Source organism: Haliotis asinina, chromosome 1 (assembly GCF_037392515.1).
Source record: "Haliotis asinina isolate JCU_RB_2024 chromosome 1, JCU_Hal_asi_v2, whole genome shotgun sequence".
Classification (NCBI taxonomy): Eukaryota; Metazoa; Mollusca; class Gastropoda; order Lepetellida; family Haliotidae; genus Haliotis; species Haliotis asinina.
The window spans coordinates 23229904-23251373 of NC_090280.1; the positions used below are offsets into that span (position 1 = coordinate 23229904).

At 39.8% G+C, this 21470-nt stretch overlaps 1 protein-coding gene across 1 annotated transcript; it reads right to left on the bottom strand.

Annotated features, from left to right (window-relative positions):
* Positions 1-7908: 7908 nt before the first annotated feature.
* Positions 7909-20111, bottom strand: LOC137262142 (carcinoembryonic antigen-related cell adhesion molecule 6-like). Its single transcript, XM_067799956.1, has 13 exons — positions 19997-20111; positions 17191-17209; positions 16962-17119; positions 15544-15843; positions 13780-14046; positions 12818-12940; positions 12438-12456; positions 10376-10431; positions 10007-10028; positions 9615-9670; positions 8937-9053; positions 8439-8454; positions 7909-8092 (listed from the first exon to the last, which is right to left on the bottom strand). Exons 1-13 carry the CDS (start codon positions 20109-20111, stop codon positions 7909-7911), a joined length of 1452 nt encoding a protein of 483 aa, XP_067656057.1.
* Between the last annotated feature and the right edge of the window lie 1359 nt (positions 20112-21470).

Sequence of the window (21470 nt, forward strand, 5' to 3'; positions counted from 1 at the left end):
TTTCGTTATGAGTCTTGACATGCATCATCAGAGGATCATCACATAAATACATATGTGCAAAAGTACACAATAAGATTCTGCCATGAAGAGCCTCCACATTAATCAAAACCCGGCCTTCCGAATTGATTGGCATACACAAAGGATTAACAGACTTAGAAGCGTTAGAATGGAAAATTCTAAAACAGTGAATCACCATGTTTGAAAGGTATTTTTGACTAATAAGAATAAAGGAAACAGCTGTATGTGCTGCACTGCAACATGGCCATTACAGACAGTAACATTGGTGATTTATGGATTAAGCACGAACCAAAGTGAGTCAATGTGTTGCAATATGGAAAGAACTAGATGACATTGAAAACTCAGTATCTGAAAAAGTTAATACAGCGTCTACAAGTACAGTTAAGTTCTGTCTGAAGTGTTGCCAAAACCTTAGTGAAACGACACTTTGAAATGAAAAGTCAAGGGCTGTTTGAGTATAGGTAGGTTCGATTCTCCTCGTATGAAAACTTGTTGAAGTATGTTGCATTTTTGGCATTCATGCCATAAATGGTACATTATGTGACCAGTTTATATGCTTTGCTTATAATAGTCTCAGTGCTGTTGCGTATGTTAGGTTCTTCCTCGTTGCTTCCCTTCATCATACACTTTAACTCATGTCACTTGCTCGTCTCATGCACAGTCAAGCTCCCCACATCGCTCTTTGACACACATTCACCTCTAACAGCAATACACATGAGGATAAACCGGACAAATGGACAAAATACATGTGGCACGAGGGTGAAAATAGTGCATTCTTTACAAACATTAGGTTACACTTTCACACTGGTAACTCTTTTTCCGAAAGCAGCTGATTACACAAAAACATACATGATGGTACATTTGCTTTAACAAATGAGAACACAACCGCTGTGGTGGGATTAGGAATTCAAAATATAAAGCATGAGAAATATGCAGCACTCTGAGCTCAAAGAGATCACAATGAAGAAAGACAGTTACGAACACTCTTCAAATATACTTTCGAATCAAAAACAAATTAACAAGCTCTAATCCTTAATTATTTTGGGAACCATTTTCAACTAATATCATAATTGTTACGGTTGATAAATTGGTATAAGAAGGTATAAGAAATATCCTTCGAAATATCAAAATATTACACAGACAAGTCTAAAATACTGCGAGTGAGTAGTTGGTTGCATGGCTGTTAACACTCATAAACATTCCATATATATGGCGGCGATCTGTAAATAATCGAGTCTGGACCAGACAGTCCGGTGATCAGCACCATGAGCATACATATACGCAATTGGGATACGATGACATGTGTCAACCAAGTCAGAGAGCCTGAGTACCCGATCCCCTTAGTCGTCTTTTACGACAAGCAATGGGTAATGAAGACCAATTCCCGCCCTGATCTTCACATGTATACTTCCATCTTTAACTCCTAAAAAGCACACGCATGCACACGCATGTACACACGCACGTATACAACACACACGTATGGTTAATTACGTTTTACATTCATTTACTTATATACCGTTCTGTTAACTCCACTCACGTGCTACAACGAGGACATGTCTACATCCAGTAACTTCCTGTCCATTGGTTCCTTGACAGTAGTAAGTACCAGCGTCCTGTACAGTAACATTGTAGATGGTAAACCTCAGTTGTCCGGTCTATGATGGTGAGTCCTCCTCGGTGTATCTGATCCTGGTGCTGTAGCCAACTACTGTTGAGTACCTCTAGACGGTGTGACTTGGACTGGACCAGTAACAGTCTCTTAGATACCGAACCATTCACCCATACAAAATATAAGAAGCTGACATTGTCTGGGTTCATGGCCATGGTAACATCTTCACCAACACGTGTAACAGTGTATGGGTATCCAGTTGTCATGGAGACTAGAGCTGCACTCAAAACAAATATTACTCATGAAAACAAGGCTGACATAAATATTCAAGCACATTATTTAAACCCTCTCAATATATTACAAGCTGACAGATACATGGCACGTATACAGGCAAGCAAACGATATGTAAACCAGAAATTAAGGCGTCAAACTATCTAGTTTCTCTGAATAATATTTTATTAGAGAAATCTGGTCACTTATAAAAAGTCATGTAAAGCTCATGTAATTCAAATAATGTTCTTTTCAGCTGACAGGTACATGTCGCACGCACGTAAGCCCAAAAACAGAATGTAAGTCAAAAACCTAGCTACTGGCGTGGTAAATTCATACTGACACATCACGCACTTTAACAATTGTTTACAAGAGATGAAATATTTAGTTTCGATGGATAATATTTCCCTAGAAAAAACGGTAACTTCCCGTTGAATTTTAACACATGCCTACGAGGTCTTAACCTTTAATAGTCAGTAATTAGGTGTTTACATTCATATGGACAGACAAGTAACGTTGATGACAGATTATTCACAAAACTGCTTTTGGTAGGTAATATTGCAGCTATATCGCACAGTTCTGTATATAATCGAGCCTGGATCAGACAATCTAGTGATCAATAGTATGAACATCAACCTGCTCAGTCGGAATACCATGGTATTTCTCAACCAGGTCAGCGAGTCACCAGATTTCGTTAGTCAGACAGATTGTTTTATTCATTATGCCGGCATATTTGCCCATAATACAGTTTACAGTTTGACGATATTGTGAGGGAATAAAGCGGTTATTTGAATATTCGACTGGAATAGTTAGTTGGCTATTATAAACATTTTGTAGCAGTGAAAACTAGTCATGCCGTATGTGCTGTTTCTTCTGACAAATGTGAAACATGAGGTTTTCAGTTTGAGTTTCAGGCCGACCAAAATTCTGTTGTTGTTAATGATCCCCGAGAAAGAGCCGTGAGACTTTCATCACCTCACAGAAATTAGGCAAGGAGCACTTCAGTATACTCTGCTTTTTCTTTCCTGCTTTTATTGTATTTTCTCAAACCGGCCTGGAATAGCTCAATAAAGTCCCAAGTGCTAAAACTGCCACATGTTAAGACATTAACTCGCAAGGTTCACCCGACGAAGGAAGAAGTTCACTGACTGAAATGAGAAATTAAAGGGATTCCACAGGAGGACAGAGGGGGACTACGGAGGTCTAGAGGTCCGACGATAAAAGTACAGTTTTAGTTGTTCTGTCGCCACAAATGCCGCCTTATACCAAGACGTCTCTTTCCTTGAAGACCCTCCGAGACATCGATAAACCCAGCCGCCGTTTCTGAACAGACTGATCCAACATTCATCAGTAGACAGCACTCTCTACCAATCACGTCGCTGCCACCCTCTTCCACTTGCAGTCGGCGTTGACGGTGTAGACGGGGGGTCAATGTCATTACACGGAAGGAGCGTGCCAGCCATACCAAGTCGTGGAAAGACTGTTCGTGTGCTGATGGCGTGTCCTAGTATTATAGCTGCCGTCCATAGTAAGGTCACGAATCTGCAGACTTTCAGTTTATGTCGTGACTCTTTCCGATCTCATAATTTCAAGCATCTTTAGAATAAAATAGGCATCTATTTAGAGAAAAACGTCGTATATTTTGGACAATTGCCTACGACAAGGCCGGATTTTGACGAGAGATAGTCCACATTGACATGTATATTTATTCCCGTGATTTCACGGTTTTTATAGAAAAGAAAAGTGGGAAGTTTATTCTCTATTTGTAGATTTGATCAACCATGAATGATTTTGGGAAGGATAGGAGTTTCTTCAAAAATGTTAAATGGCGTACAAGCTATATACACTCGAGAACCTTCATGTGTTAAGCCTTGATTTGACGACAGGGTTATATCCTTAGCCAATATCTATTCTCTTTCTAAATAGCATGTGAACTGAATACACATGTAAACCTAATATCTAGTTTCGTCCAGAGATGATTGAACTGTTTTCACTATGGTTTGCCGAAAGGGATACGCATTTTAAATGGGATAAGACTGAAGTTGGTGTTTTAATAAGTGGTAGTATTCTCTCGAGAAGTGGCAGTTGGTATAATTGGTAGAAAATCTCTCGAGAGCGTGCCATTGTATACGTATCTGGGTATTAATTGCTTCTAATATATCATCGTGGAATAAGCATATTTGATGTGTTATTGAAAAATGGAGATTTTAAAACTAACTGACCATGCGTCCCAGTCTTAACCATGTCAAAGTTCACACTGGTAACGAATATCCGGGCCCAGTATCTCTAAAGCTAACAGAACCAAGGCGTTGTGCGTTTTTCTGTATTGAGTGTATATGGCCCAGGGCCAAATCCCCTGCCACATATGCCTTCGTGGAATACTTGCGACTGACCATCGATGCTTCGTCCCAACTATATGATATAATCTCAATTTCACAACAAAACAACGTCGTCGTAAGTTGGGGTTTTTTTTGTCTGTAAACGCGATTATCTGTGATAGCTAGAATAGAATAGAATATGGATTACAGTCACAAATCAGAGAGCCTAGTAAATTCAGTCAAGTATATAACCTTACTTTCTTCTAGTCCGAGAAGTCTTTACTATTGCTATTCTATGTTAACTTAAATCTAATGGACATCTCTTTACTGTTTGTTTCCCTTTACACTAACTTCAGGTTGATGTGCAACGGTTCAGCCTTTATCGTATGGTTCATATATTCTGCATTAATGTTTAAAATTGTTTATATAAGACTCTTAACACTACGTTGTTTTGTGAAAATGTAGATTCTGTGAACGTCCACAGTGGTGATGTGTAGAGTATTAATTGAACAATTATCCTGACCATTCTAGTATCTGTAACAAATCTACATGTGATGTTCAGGTCCTTTAATGGCTGATTGCTTTGTGAACATGTTGTAATAATTAATTGTAAACCTTTCTGTTAAAGCCTAACCAACACGCCGTTCCTTCAATGACCTCACTGGTGACGTCAAAATGGTGGCCAGATCTTGACTCATCTGTCAAAGACATATAATCGGTTGGAAAATTTCTTTTTTCACATCTCACAACAGAATCATAAGATGGACTATTTCCAGATTTCATTTCCTCTTAATTCTGTCGGGAAGTGCAACCATTTAATTGCAAAAAGTTGATGCATGACTCAGTCTTCTGGAAACATGGGGTTACTGAAATACAAGAAGAATGAATAAAGTGAAGCAAATAGTTTCTGGTCCATTAACTAGGTAAAGATTACTCATATTGCCACATCAGTTTCAACATAATTTACAATAAATTCATGGCGATAATTAGAACATTCTTATTTCCCTTTACTAATATGTTGTGTATGGGTTGGTACGGTCAAACCTCTTACCAAGAGAACTGATTCCCTAACTCTCTCGCACTGTACTATGACAAATATTACATAGATTCATGCCATCAGTTTGAATAATTCTTCATGATATTTGACACTAAAATTATTCTTATTTTACTCCATGTGTCTGAGATTTGCTGAGTTAGAGAGCGTAACAAATATACAAACCATTCACATCTTTGTATGTAGAAGCTTTCTTGGAGTGAAAACATTGACACCAACCTACACAGTATTGGGTATATGTGACAAAAATCCTTTCTATATTCTTACATTTAAATGTTCCATGAAATATTGAATTGGACTATTATATATACCTAATTTAAGATAGCATATTTAATGCAGAACATGTGGTAAGATTAAAATGTTCCCTTGAACCGGACTATCACTCCACTCTCTCCTGCAGTTCTAAACCTAGAAGTTAAACTTTCTGAAAGGGTACTTTTGGCAGCATACCTCAAGTAACTAACAATTGCAAATTCGCCTTGGAAGAAAAGTGTCAGACAGGAATTAAAGACAGGAAACAGAAAGCAGTGGTGGTACTAGAAGAGCATGTCTTTGATGACTGGACGTGTTAATGACAGACTGGTAAATAAGTGGAAACATGAAGTAGTTGGAAACCATATTTTAAGAACCAGTCTGTAATGACGTCTTCCTTCCTGGTCATTAACGATCTATTACGCCCAGCTCGACTGAAAACTGTCTCGTGCCTTTGTCCGATCTGAAAACACGTACAGTTAAGATCGTTTTCTGTGTCACAGTACAGAAATACAAGGCTGTATCGTTTTCGAAGGGTGTTATTTCACATTCCATTTGTAACTTCAGCATTTATCATCCAAAACTGTGTTCCACGGGAGATATGGACTGTGTCAGATCAGACGACATCTCGTAGGAGATATCGTTTTGACAGTAGATTTTCCACAAAGCCCTGACAATGCTATGACGTCATGAACTTGATAACGTCACAATGTTATGACATCGATGCACTGGAAGTCTGATGGCAGTGCTCTGTTCAGACATGTACAGTTTTCACTGAAAACTAATCAAGATTGATTTTTGGATGATAAACAGAATCTCACTCTCGTGTCTACTGATATCAATTATATCAATACCCGTTGGTAAAGGTGAAAATATCCTTGCCAAGCCTCGGATATTTGTTACCAACTTGTGTTGATATATTTGATATCAGTAGACATTTCGATGAGATTTTCTATTGTCTTTTACCAGAGTGGTTGACTGATATCTGCAGGAAACGGGTTGTTAACAGTTGTTCAAATGTCAGCTGGTGTTAAGCTACAGATCACGATACGTCAGTCCTAAGACAAATACTTCCTGAGGAATACATTCTAGGCAGAGTGATACCAATACAGAAGTAGGAAAGCAGTACTGTGAATTCTGTTCATTCCTGTACAATAAGGGAGATCTGTTTGAAGTAATCTGGTTGATCAAATTTGCAGCATTTAAAAATAATGTAAAACTTTTAAAGCATTTATAGAAGACATAAAAACAACGATTCAAAGATTTTTAACGATTCTTATTGAATCGTGTGTGAGACTGTTAGTCCGTGCGTGCGTGCGTGCGTGCATGCGCGTGTGCCTGTGCATCCACGTGCGCGTGTGCATGTATGTTGCAAATGGGTATTATACTTATGTAGAGTTTTATTTGAGGTGCTGACAATCAAAAGATCACAATCGGAAACCGATCCGTTATTGATGACTTATGGAATTAAGAAATTGTGGAGCCTTAGTCGACAAGCCCATCCATTTAGCTCATGTGCAAATTACCATGTGCAATCCTATTGTGTGTGTAGTGTTTGATATATAGAGAAACCTAAACTATGTCCCGTGTAATACCATGTTTATCAAACGAGTGAATGGTTTGGTATCTAAATCGCTTTCGCTCGTTAGATACCGATACCATTCACCAATTTCATAAATATGGTGTTACACGGGACACACTCCCGTATTTTATTAATTACCCACCCAGCATTAGCAAAATAATATCGAGCAAAGTACTTCTTTACTGGGAATTCCACTAGTGTGATGACACTAAGCTTTCCGAGAGTCAAGCAAGGTCTTATGCTATTGTGACCGAGGTATTAGCATTTTGACGTCATAACAATAAAACACTTTGACGTCATACGTACGCCATCACGTGATGTTATTACACAATGTGTAATAACTTTCTAAAATTATCTAACAGTGATATCTACAACGGATGAGTAATAAAATGTTGATCGGTGTGCTGAGAAAGCATAAGAGTTAAATGTTTCTGATAAAACAGGTTAAAGCTATATTGATTGAAAAATTGTGTTTTCACATTATCGCTGTTGATGAAATATAACATAAGTTTCATGAAACGAAAATAAAAGGTGTTAACTTTATTAATTGAATAAAAATGTTTATGCTAAATCAGTGTTGTTAATATACTTTGATATACATCAGTTAAGCTCCTAGATCGATACCAGTACAATCCTCTGTTAAAAATGGCATCGTGGAAAACATTTCCTGTTGTTGGGTGATTAGTAAATCAAGTACTCTTGTTTTGACAGCTGAAACGTTAGCTTGTTGAGATGTTAAAATGCATCGGCTCTGTTGAAAAGTGGAGACACGTCCAGATGTGGAACTCTACCATCAGTTTGGGCTTCACCTGGTACCGAGGTCATTTGTTGAGGAAGATGAAGGGTGGAGAGACGTGTAGATGGGGAACTGATCCCGCAGGAGTCGTTCATAACCGTATAGGGGCAAGACATCGTTGTTGGAAGCACGAGGTACATGACTGAAGTCATGGGATAATCTCTCTGCCATCACAGTGAGATATTCACCACATCTGTAATCACAACATTACACTTATATTGCACTTGCCCATAGGTGCATGTATTTTTCTTTCAAGCGGTGTGTAGAGGAAATCAACTCCTATAAACCACTTCAACTATGATCATAGATTTCCAACACTTTTTTTTAGCAAATTGTGCATCAGTTACATAGGTACAATTGCTACTTTCTCTGTCATTTCCACAGGTAATCAATGCCGGCTTATAGTCTAAGATTTCTAATGGTACGTTGAGTAAATGGTGTTTGACACAGAAGACAGCAACCGTTTATATCAAGATTTGTTCACTAGTTATTACGATGACTGACTCCAGCACTTAAGATAAAAACATGAAAACGTGTACCTGTTGTCCTGGTTCTCTGCAAGTAAAACAAAACACAAACTTGTACATTTCTAAACGGATCGATTCATCCAACACTGAGTAACAGTAAAGAATTAGTCGCTCTCAGAATAGTCCATCAACATCACCAAAACCAGAACACCATAAATATGGCTATACCCATATTGGGAATCCAACCTGAGTCTGTGGCGTGAACACCTTTTCCACTGGCCTACCGACCGCTCCATTACTCAATAAAAGAATCAAAACAAACTTCACAAACTAAAATGGGAACAAAATATGGATATGCCCGTATACTGTTCGACGCTGCATTCAACAATATCCCAGCTAGACTACGCTTGTTTCATATATGCTGCATATAGATGATATATATGTTGTTGAAGACAGGTTCTGACCAGGCCCTGCACGTTGAGGTAATTTTTTGTTGGTTGTGGTGTGTTGGGGATTGGAGGTGGATTGAAAGTTACACTGCCTGCAAAAATGTTCATGCACTCTTTGTACCTTTCACGTCCTTGCAGACAAGAACAGTGACTGCTGCCACCACAACTGCCACAGCAGTCAGCATAACGGAGTAGACAGCTACGATGGGGACGAGGTCGTCTACGTTAGCATCACCTTCTGATATAAGACAAAGATGACACATATCTGTATTAAGTGTGATAATTCAAGTGACAATGCAGCGACGTATTTCATCATGGTGTACTTTCTAGTTCCTGTTACAGCACTGATTAACTTGATGACATAAATAATGTCAACTGACAAACTAGTATCTTCCTCTACAAGAACTATAACGTAATAAAGTAAGTAAGCGATGAATAAGGAAGAATCATTCACCGGGATGACCATTACAGCTCTCCAGACTAGTGGATCCTTTTCCCTAACACGGCCTATCACCAATATCCAGTAGTGCTTTATGAACACTGAGAAATGTCATAACTACTCGCACATCTAGAATATCCGAGTCTATTTACAATGCTTTAACTATTCTATTATGGCTATTTCAGACTAAATAATCGGGGGTTTTGGTCTCCTTGGTTGGTTTGAGACACGACTCCCGTTCCAGGCTTCAGACACTAGACAGTTCGAGCTACGTTTACTTGACATATCAGTACCCTATACGGCAGTTCGAGTTTCACAATCCTTACAAATCACGCTAGTTGTTAACCTTCAGACACCAACCTTCTATTTCCTGGTAGCTCCCATCGTTTTCGTCTTCCCTGTGATACGACACCAGACTGGTAAAAGTGAACATTGAACGTGAGCATAATGAGAGGAAATTATTAAGCTGTGACACATTCTCAGTTCATATCGCGCTCCAAGTCGTGTATAGTTCTGTCTGGTTGGTTTGTTGTTTAACGCCGCACTCAGCAATATCACAGGTATATGTCAACGGTCTGTAAATAAATGGTTCTGGACCAGATAATCCAGTGTTCAACAACATAAGCATCGATCCCGTTCATCACCTTTTACGACAAGCATGGGTTGATGAAAACCACTTTACCACGGGTAATTACACCAATGTGGTGATGAAACATTATTCATCTTACTTGAAGATTGATGAACATACTCACCGATGACGAGCACATCCTCTCTCTGAAAGTTTAAAGTGTGTGGGAACAATTATGCATACAAACTTAAAGTATATATTTATTTCTTGCACACTGATGTTACCATTTTTTCTCCATTTAGAAGTTTAAGAGTTTAAGGGAAACTGTACATCATACGGTATGAGTTTCAGTAGAAGGTCAATCAGTGCTAACAGTTGTCACGGATTTTAAAATGTTAAAGACCCATAGTTTTGAATGTTGACAGCTTGCAACAAGTCCAGGACTGTTTTTCAGACATTCTACATAACACTACCCCTTTAACAATTCGTATGACCTCTTTAACGTCATCAGATTTAACTGACGTGGCGTATAACAGTGACGTCCTGCACCAACCTACTATCTCCTCGTAGCCTCCGTCTGTGTTTGCGTCACGGGTGTATGTGACAACGCTGGTGGAAGGAAATGTAGAAAGTGGTTGGAATCAAGAATATTTACAAAAAACAATCAGCTTTCCTCAGACACAGAATCTTGCAAGGAACAAATATTGCTGTTACAGTTATATGCATGAATGTGTTCACAAAATGGGTAAGCAAGTTCTGCCTTATCGGTATTTCACGCTCTTCTAACATTTACCTGAAAGAACGAAATCTTTTTGACACCAACAGCTCATTAGCGATGTGCCATTAATTCTGTTTGGGCTTATGCTCCACATATACTGCTACTAATAAGTGAAGTATAGCTAATCAAATCACTGTATTTCTGATTAAGTGTTTCCACAATACCCTTGACAATTAGCAGCTACTACAAAATTTTAAGTCACCTGTTTACACATTTAGCCTTACTCACCGATTATATGTGCATCCTCTACCTGAAACAAATCCTTTTGTGTAAATAATGACATATATACAATGTTAGATGAAAAATAGAAGATAAACGAATTTCCTGTATAATTATACATCTTTGAAGTGGAAATAAATATCTTGCTATTTGTAGAACGACATGTTTGTAGAACAAATGTCAGCTGATTAACACCAGTGTCTTGAAGCAAACACTTGGAAACTGAAGTCCATTAAACATGTAAATTTGTGCACACTGTTGATTTATATCCTCTTCAAGCATCAACTTGAAGGTTCCATACTGAACCACTTTAGAAACGCGCGTATCATATTATTATCATTCATTATGGAGGAGGCAAAACGAACAGAATCTGTCCTTGATGTAATCTGACTTTCACAGATGAACTTGATGCACACCAAGAAATGCGTGCATTCCTGTATGGTCAAGTGACCCACCATTTGTTGGAAATCACCTTTTCACCTGCAAATCGCGTAAACGTGCATAAAACGTGACGTTTTCACGACACATTGTCAGATCAGTCAACTGTGCACCAAAATCACACCGAAATTGTGAACTGCACCAAATTGTTGACTTTGGCACCACACGTGATCGAGCACATCCTGACAACCATGTGTCCAGCTCGAGATCGCCGCATTGTCTTCACTCTTTTCTAAGGAACAGGTTCAAGTCAATCTCCAGAAGAGACATTACCATTCACGGAAGAAGGGATATCGTCAGTCTCCAGACGGTACGATTGTGATTACGTCAGCTGGGACTGTGTGCGCATAAGTATTCTCTTTACTGACGAGTCCTGATCTCATCTCAGTCATGCATATACAAGGGCGACGTGGACAGCGTAACGCCCATTGTTGAGTTCAGCAGGGATGATGGAGGCGTAATGATTTGTAGCGAGTGTAGTGATGGCAGGACACACGTGCACGTCTGTCGTGGTCGAGTTACAGCTCAAATGAATACGTACTGAGAACAAGAGTCGTTCCTTTTCCCAACAGGAAGGCAGATCAACGACTTCACATTTTCCAGCAGGATGATGCAAATGATGGCCATACCCGTTACTGACACTGACTGTGAAACTTTTGAGCGCGTTTGGAAATAAATGTGACCCCCTTCAACGTTATCGCTAATTCATGTTTGCACTAAACTGAGAATGACTAATTTTGATTTTACTCGTGTTTCAATCTTGTTTGACGACTTCGGTTTCAACAAGGACAAGTTCTTTTCTTCGTTTATCACGGAGATTCAAGGTCTTATCCCAGTGATGCGTTTTTAAAGTAGTTCAGTATACTTTCACCGCCTTCTCTTATAATCTATCCTCTCTGTCAAACTCTTCCTTAAAGGCCTGGCTCAAATTCCATCTCCCCACAACAGACATGGCCTTCTTCCTTGATGAATACCAATTGTCACCATCAAGGACACTTTTACATTTAGTCAAGATACACCACAGACACGTTACAAATCACACCTGGAGAGAATCAGTTAATATAGGTAGGACAAAATGATCATTTCGTCGAAAATGTATCACATGTCAGTATGAAGTGAAATAATTATTAGCTAACTCTTTACTGAGTATGTGTGGCAATAGACATCAGACGCGACATACCAAAGTATTGTTGTATCTTCTGCAGACAAAGAAGAGGCATGAAATCAATACTTATTACTATTGCTTAACATTTCTATAGGTGTATATATGTATATGAGTTGTTGGGTAAAACGTTTTAAAGTACTACTCTGGTAAATATCTGACGTGCCCTTTTCCCCGCTCCCCACTACCCTCTCCCACTACCCTCTCTAGTGACGATGCACTCAACACGTACACATACACACGCACACGCACACGCACACGCACACACTCAACACGCTATTAAGTGAGATCGGTATACGTAATTACTGAACCAAAGTGCAAAGGAAGTGTTTGTGAGAGAGACCACTTCACGTCACTCTCGAGTTCTAGTCATTCACTGTCACATCACACAGTATTACCTCCACGTCTCTGTTTTCTACAAACAACAACTATGACGACAACGGCGATGACCACGATCAGGATGGAGGAGACAGCAGTCACTGGGACGATGGAAACGACACCAGATTCATTAAGCTCACGTGCTGAAACATTTAATATGGACAATATTCAGTTTAGCATTGTATAATCCTGTTTACTTTACAGAAACAAATAACATCCAAGATATGTTGCTTTATTTAAGGTACATGATGTGATTACAAAATACAAGAGATATAATTTATACCAGGATTACAGATATAACCAGTGCTGCACCGTATCTGCGAATTTGAGTGGGTGGGTGAGTGAGTGAGTAAATGAGTGGAGTTTTATGCCCCAGTAATACTTATACCCCAGTAACATCAAGCCTCTTAAGAAGATTTTAATTAGGTTAACGACATGTCAACTGGGTTGACCCTTCCGATGTTCATCTGAAATAACACTTTCCAACTGCAATACAACCAGTTGCGTTCTCGATACAACACCAATCAATCCATTTTCACACACGGATCCAATAATAATGGTCAAGTTGCCAGTGCTACTGTCATTGCATCCAAGACTGTCGCCTCTAGAATTCCCGACAATCGTTCCATTTTCACTGCTGATGCCAAAGCTATCTTCACAGGTATTATATTATATTAAACAGCAGAACCATTCTAAGAACTTCATCGTTTTTACACTCAACCAGCCAGTGAGCCAGTCAGTGAGCCAGTCAGTCACTCACTCAGTCAGTCACTCAGTCAGTCATATCATCACATTAATAGTCAAGATTGACCTCCTGAGCCATATTGCTAGTTTGTATAATACCTGTTCAGAATGTCTGTGTGTTTTGAGAAATTTGAAGGGAGTAAAAACTTAAAAGTCATTATATAACTGATTCAAATGTAATCTTGAATTTTACATATTCTGCGACGAAATATGTTTCCGGAATCTGTGGAGGCCTTACTGAAGATCTCTAGTGTCAGGCTGCGTGATGCATTCCCATGGCTGTTGTTGACGTGACACATGTACTGTCCAGATACAGACATATCTACAGCTGGTATAGACAACACAGCCTTCCTGTGTCCTGTAATCGCCATCTGTCTGGATGTGTCCCACCAGGTTACAGTGCAGGCAGGGTTACAGTCAACGGAACATCTCACTGTTACAGGTTTCCCTTCTTCTACCTCCAGCTTGTCCCTTGTGCCATCAAACTGTATCTGGTCAGGTCCATCTGCAAAGCATGTGAGATGAGAAATAACAATTTGTTAACTTGATATTTTTTCTATCATACCAATACCAGCATATATCAATTTCACTTGAATTGATTTTTCATCAACTTTCGGTTTAGAGTTTTTATTTTTTTCTCATGCCAATTCTACTTTTAGTGCTGATCACATCTACATCTGCTAGCCTTGTCGAGTCAAGGCTCACCAATATAAGACTCCCAGTTTCAAAGATCTTACTGTTGTCACGAATCATTACATTCAAATGCAAACGACGACACATTACGCATAATCTGTTTTTGTTCCTATAAGTCATACGTGTACGTATCCGTCAGGTATTCCGACTGGATGGTCGACCGCGAGCGGGAGTTTCCCGCTCGGCGGGAACGTCCAATGTTTCCTTTGTACGAGCTGGGCAGCCGCTCAACTGAGATTTTGTTAACAGCTGGATTCTCCGATCACCTGTATTTTGTGTGTACACGCCCAATATTGTCATCGGTATGCTCCGCGTGACCAACGTTGACAATTCGATTCATGTATTATCTTGACGTTCCTGTATATCTCATCTGATGCCCTTACGATTATATCTCTAATTATCAGTGCTTGTATCAGACATTGTCAGCGTTTCATGCATTTCACCATATTCTTAAGTGTAAACCCAATGTTGTCACTATTTTAAAAAGAAGCGTTTTGAGGACAAAAGACCCATGAGTGAGTGAGTGATTGAGTTGAGTGTTACGCCGCACTCAGCAATCTTCCAGCTATATAGCAGTGGTCTATAAATAAGGTAACCAGTTAAAACCCCCTTCGTTTAGTGAACGCCCACCACTCAGCAATGTTTCCTTGAAATGCCGTGAACATTTAGCCCCGTGGTTGGTATTGAGTCTCCTGTCTTCCGTATTTTCCTGATGTTTTACATAACCTTCTTTTGACCTTTGTCCGTCACCGTACATTTACATTCTCTGAAATCTGCATGTTTGACGATAGAATTGCGAACCCGAGGAACATAAATTGGCGCTTTCCGTAACCCGATTCAATCTGATTCAGTACATGTTAAGTATTGTTAGTTTTGTGTTGATCTTTTGTATTTGTGCTGAGTGGTCCATGCCCGATTTTGCTCATTCAAAACATATGTTCAGGTGAGCAACAATGACATGACATAATTTTAAAGTGTTCGTGTATATTGGACATAACACCTGACACCGCTTGCCTTTGGAGCTGAAAACCCTCACCACAGATTCTGGCTGTGTTCTCTTCCAAAAGTTCTAAATCAACGGACGCCAGTAATGCCTTTTTGTTAGCGCTATGAGTAAACATGGTGTGGAGTTTGGAGCTATATATGTATATTGACACATTATTATGTTGCTGTCATTAAGTCCCATCCAAACCACAAAGATACTATCATAATAATGATTCAGGACATAACGGTTCTATGTAAGTTTCATACTAAGTTGCGTAGATATGTGAGGTTCCTGTACCGTAAACAAGGGTACGTTCTTACTCACAGAGGACATCCAGTACATGTCGGTGACTCCAGTCAGACTCCAGCCCCTCCTCCACAGCCTGGCAACTGTAGGTGTCTCCCTGGTTCTCTCTGGTGACGTGGGGTATTGTCATTTCATCTCCACCTGTAGGAGACTCATCACCAGATTCTAGCAGGGCTATGTCCCTCCTCCAGATGTAGGTCATGGTCAGTGGGGGATGGTCCGGGGGTAGACTCCGGGAGGAGGAGGAGCATGTGAGGGTGACATACTCACCTGATACAAGTGAGGCAGGTCCGGAGATAGTAGGTGTGGTTGGTCTCTCTGTGAAAAAAAAATATAACAAATGATCCGAGATCTTAACACCAATGCCAATAAACATGGTTTTACTAAATGTGTGGTTGGCCTGTCTGTGAAAAACATTTTAGAATATGAATTCACTGAGACATAATAAACTGAATGAACTAAATGCTCTGACACTTTTATTAATGAAGTATTCACCTTTATTGTCAATTAAATAAGCGCTAGCGAGATGCTAATACTCCTAACCGATTTGTTGATTAATGCACTACACAACTACTTTCCCCTTGGTCAGATGAATAAATCATTTGCCCGGAGAGAGATGGGTTGCTGGATTGATCCCAAGGTGCGTCGCAAAAATGACGTTAGATATGCTAGTTGTTGTTACCCTGACTGGCGCTTGGGATCATTGTAACAAGACAGGTGGATTCAGACTGTTGTTTTTAACACCGCGCTCAACAACATTCGAGCTATATAGCGGAGATCTGTAAATAATCGAGTCTGGGCCAGACAATCCAGTGATCAACATCATAAGCATACATTTACGCAGTTTGGGGTACGATGACATGTGTCAACCATGTCAAGGAGCCTGACTGTCCTACCAGTTGATCCCAAGGTGCGTCGCAAATGACGTTAGGTATGCTAGTTTTTGTTACCCTGACTGGCGCTTGGGATTACAGCAACAAGACAAGTGGATTCGGACTGTTGTTTTTAACACCGCGCTTAAGAACATTAGAGCTATATCTTAATACTCCAAACCGTTTTGTTGATTACGTATGATAGTTACCAAACAACTACTGGCTGAATCGCGTTAAGCGTATTTTCCAGAGAGAGGCATTGAAAGATGCAAGACTAATCGCTTCGGATACACTTATACATGTTAACCTGCGATAAAGCTTCTTCTCGGCAGGTACAGAAGAACCAGCGTTTCTCTGAAATAGTTGACATACACACCATACACACTTGCACACACGCAAGCACACACACATTAACACAAACATTCCCTCCAGACTCATGTCACCATATCCGATAATTTCCTCTCACCTAAGCTTTCACTATTGGTAATACAAGGTTGAACAACTGTTCATTCATGTTGGAGATGCATTAAGACAGTTAAGCTTCATTCTTCATATACTACTCACGTGCCACAACGAGGACCTGTCTACACCCAGTAACTTTCTGTCCATTGCTTCCCTGACAGTAGTAAGTACCAGCGTCCTGTACAGTGACATTGTAGATGGTAAACCTCAGCTGTCCGGTCTGTGATGGTGAGTCCTTCCCGGTGTATCTGTTCCTGGTCCTACTGAGTACCACTACACGGTGTGACAAGGGGTGAACCAGTAACAGTCTCACAGATACCGAAACATCCACCCATACATAATATGTAAAGCTGACACTGTCTGGTTTCATGGTCATGGTAACATCTTCACCAACACGTGTAACAGTGTATGGGTATCCAGTTATCATGGAGGCAAGAGCAGTATACGAAAAAGTAATTAGAATCAGATACATAGCCATTACTATGGTGAGCAGAAACTGACAGATGCAGTGTCTGATATAATGCGTCGCATAATGTAGGTTCACTGGACAATATTTCCTTATAAACATTTCCCGGTGAACCTTACGTTGTGCTACGATATTGTCCTGTGAATAATATATGTTGTTGTTGTTTTTTGTGAATATGTCCCCCATCAAGGCCCACATGGGTACAATGTGTGAAGCCCATTTCTGGTGATCACCCACTCATTCAACCACAGATTCACACACTCACCAAATTACCAACTCACTCATTCGCCTACCCACTCACTCACTCACTCATCCACTTACCTATTCGCACACTTCCTCGACCACTGATTTACCCTCCCACTCACTCGCTCACCGACTCACCAACTTGTTTTCACACACTCACTCACCCACTGATTCAGCCTTTCAAAAATCAATTCTCCCATTCACTCTCTGATTCACCAATCACCTTTCACTGCACTGCTTGTACTGAAAAGTACTGTGTTTGAGTCGGGCTATGGCTACAAGTGATACCTATTTAAAACATTGATAATCTGTCCACAAATCTGACATGACGTGAAAACACAAACAAATGAACTTGGTACACATACCTAGCATAATTGATCCCTTTTAGGGGATTACACCCGGACATGAATGTTTTTAGGTTTCCATGTCCTTAGCAGATCACCCAAACGTTTGCTTTATCAAACGTGGTACACATAGTCGCTATGTTCACCATGATTCCTAGATGTGTCTTTCGGGTGTTGCACCAGTGTGTGAAATTTGTTTGTTATTTTTTCTTTGTTTGTTTGTTTGGTTGGTTGGTGTTTTTTTTTTCTTTGTTTCCATGACAAGACGTTTGACATTGAAATTGGAGCAGAACCTTAAAACTGTTCACTATTACTTCACCAAACTTGGCATATGGATAGGTCTGGTGGTATAGTGACGCCCTCTTTTAGGTTTGGATTTCTGAATAAAATATTTTTGGCGTTTAGATGGCAACAAGTTCGACCTCGACTGACTTTGGTGATGGTGTTCTTTCTAGGAGAAAAAACTGTAAAACCTTACAAGCCTTCCAATCTGCCATATACACACGAAAACACTGGCATACAGTTGCGGGGGATATTGATGACTTTTGTCTTAAGGGTTTGTTCCTATTGACAGCAGGGTAATTATTTAGTGGGATATTTAAGCTACACAACTCAAGGAATATACAAATATTCCGTATAAACCTCGTTGCAAAATGCCTGCAATATTTGTGATCATATTCTGTCCTTCACCTGATGAAGGGGAAGGAAGTAGCCGACAAACGTCGTGTTGTAAATAATAAAGACGTTGTAAATCCATACACGATGCAGTGGTTTCTCAGAAAGCTTCTCCACAGTGACCAACTCTTGGTAGACTTGGTGAAGAACTTCACTTGATGTACATCACATCGCTGTACTGTCGAGCAGTACATCACCATCAACAAAACCTTCAAACTTCAAACCTTGGCACACAGAGAATAGCTGTGGAATTCCTTGTTTTCGTTATGAGTCTTGACATGCATCATCGGAGGATCATCACATAAATAAATATGTGCAAAAGTACACAATAAGATTCTACCATGAAGAGCCTCCACATTAATCAAAACCCGGCCTACTGAATTGATTGGCATACACAAAGGATTAAGAGATTTAGAAGCGTTAGAATGGAAAATTCTAAAACAGTGAATCAACATGTTTGAAAGGTATTTTTGACTAATAAGAATAAAGGAAACAGCTATTTGTGCTGCACTGCAACATGGCCGTTACAGACGTAAATCGGTGATTTATGGATTAAGCATGTGCCAGAGTGAGTGAATGTGTTGCAATATGGAAAGATGACATTGAAAACTCTGTATCTGAAAAAGTTAATACGGCTTCTACAGGTACAGTTAAGTTCTATCTGAAGTGTTGCCAAAAAAACATTAACAAGCTGTAACCCTAAATTATTTGGGAAACATTTTCAACTAATATCACAATTGTTGATAAATTGGCATGAAAAAAGGTATAAGCAATATGCTTCGAAATATCAAAATATTACACAGACAAGTCGAAAACACTGCGAGTGAGTAGTTGGTTACGTTGCTGTTTACACATAACAACATTCCATATCTATGGAGCCGATCTGTAAATAATCGAGTCTGGACCAGACAACCCGGTGATCAGCATCATGAGCATACATATACGCAATTGGGATACGATGACATGTGTCAACCAAGTCAGAGAGCTTCCCGATCCCGTTAGTCGTCTCGTACGACAAGCAGTGGACAATGAAGACCAATTCCCGCCCTGATCTTCACATGTATACTGCCATCTTTAACTCCACAAAAGCACACGCATGCACACGCATGCACACGCATGCACACGCATGCACACGCATGCACACGCACGTTTACACACACATGTTTATATATGGTTAATTACGTTTTAGTTTAGTCGCATTCATTTAGTGATTTACCGTTCTGTTAACTCCACTCTCATGCTACAACGGGGACATGTCTACATCCAGTAACTTCCTGTCCATTGTTTCCTTGACAGTAGTAAGTACCAGCGTCATGTACAGTAACATTGTAGATGGTAAACCTCATCTGTCCGGTCTGTGATGGTGAGTCCTCTCCGGTGTATGTGATCCTTGTCCTGTAGCCGACTACTGTTGAGCAATTCTACACGGTGTGCCTTGGGTTGGACCAGTAACAGTCTCTTAGATACAGAACCATTCCCCCATACATAATATAGGAAGCTGACATTTTCTGGGTTCATGGTCATGGTAACATCTTCACCAACACGTGTAACAGTGTATGGGTATCCAGTTGTCACGGAGACTAGAGCTGCACTCCAAACAAATATTACTGATGAAAACAAGGCTAACAGTTGACATAAATATTCAAGCACATTATTTAAGCCAGCTCAATATATTACAAGTTGACAGATACATGCCACATATACAGACACGCAAACGAAATGTAAACCAGAAATTAAGGCGTCAAAATATCTAGTTTCTCTGAATAATATTTTATTAGAGAAGACTGGTCACTTATAAACAGTCATGTAAAGCTCATGTAATTCAAATAATGTCCTTTTCAGCTGACAGGTACAAGCCCCATGCACGTAAGCCCAAAAACAGAATGTAAGCCAAAGACCTAGCTACTAGCATTGTAAATTCATACTGACACATCACGCACTTTAACAATTGTTTTCAAGAGATGAAATATTTAGTTTCGCTGGATAATATTTCCCTAGAAAAAATGGGTAACCCGCTGTATTTTAACACATGCCTACGAGGTCTTAACCCTTAATAGTCAGTAATTAGGTGTTTACATTCATATGGACAGGCAAGTAACGTCGATGACAGATTATTCACAAAACTGCTTTTGGTAGGTAATATTACAGCTATATCGAAGAGCTCTGTATATAATCGAGTCTGGACCAGACAATCTAGTGATCAATAGCATGAGCATCAACCTGCTCAATCGGAATACCATGGTATTTCTCAACCAGGTCAGCGAGTTAACAGATTTCGTTAGTCAGACAGATTGTTTATTAATTATGCGGGCCTGTGTGCCTATAACACAGTTTACAAGTTTGAAGATATTGTGAGGGAATAAAGCGGTTATTTGGAATATTCGACTGAAATAGTTAGTTGGCTATTATAAACATTTTGTAACAGTGAAAACTATTCATGTCGTATCCGCTGTGTTTTTTTCTGACAAAAGTGAAAAATGAGGTTTGCAGTTTGAGTTTCAGGCCAAAATTCTGTTATTGGTAATGATCCCCGAGAAAGAGCCGTGAGACTTTCATCACCTCACAGAAATTAGGCAAGGAGCACTTCAGTATACTCTGCTTTTTCTCTCCTGCCTTTATTGTATTTTCTCAAACCGTCCTGGAATGGTTCAATAAAGTCCCAAGTGCTAAAACTGCCACACGTTAAGACATTAACTCGCAAGGTTCACCCGAAGAAGGACGAAGTTCACTGACTGAAATGAGAAATTAAAGGGATTCCACAGGAGGACAGAGGGGGACTACAGAGGTCTAGAGGTCCGACGATAAAAGTACAGTTTTAGTTGTTCTGTCGCCACAAATGAAGCCTCATACCACGACGTCTCTTTCCTTGAAGACACTCCGATA

Excerpts from the sequence above, each read along its gene's own strand:
- LOC137262142 (XM_067799956.1), bottom strand. The coding sequence starts at position 20,111 with ATGACCATGAACCCAGAAAATGTCAGCTTCCTATATTATGTATGGGGG. Across the intron at positions 12,941-13,779 it reads CCTGACACTAGAGATCTTCA|CACGTGAGCTTAATGAATCT; the intron begins GTAAGGCCTCCA and ends TAAATGTTTCAG. Across the intron at positions 10,029-10,375 it reads AGGCTACGAGGAGATAGTAG|AGAGAGGATGTGCTCGTCAT; the intron begins GTTGGTGCAGGA and ends TTAAACTTTCAG.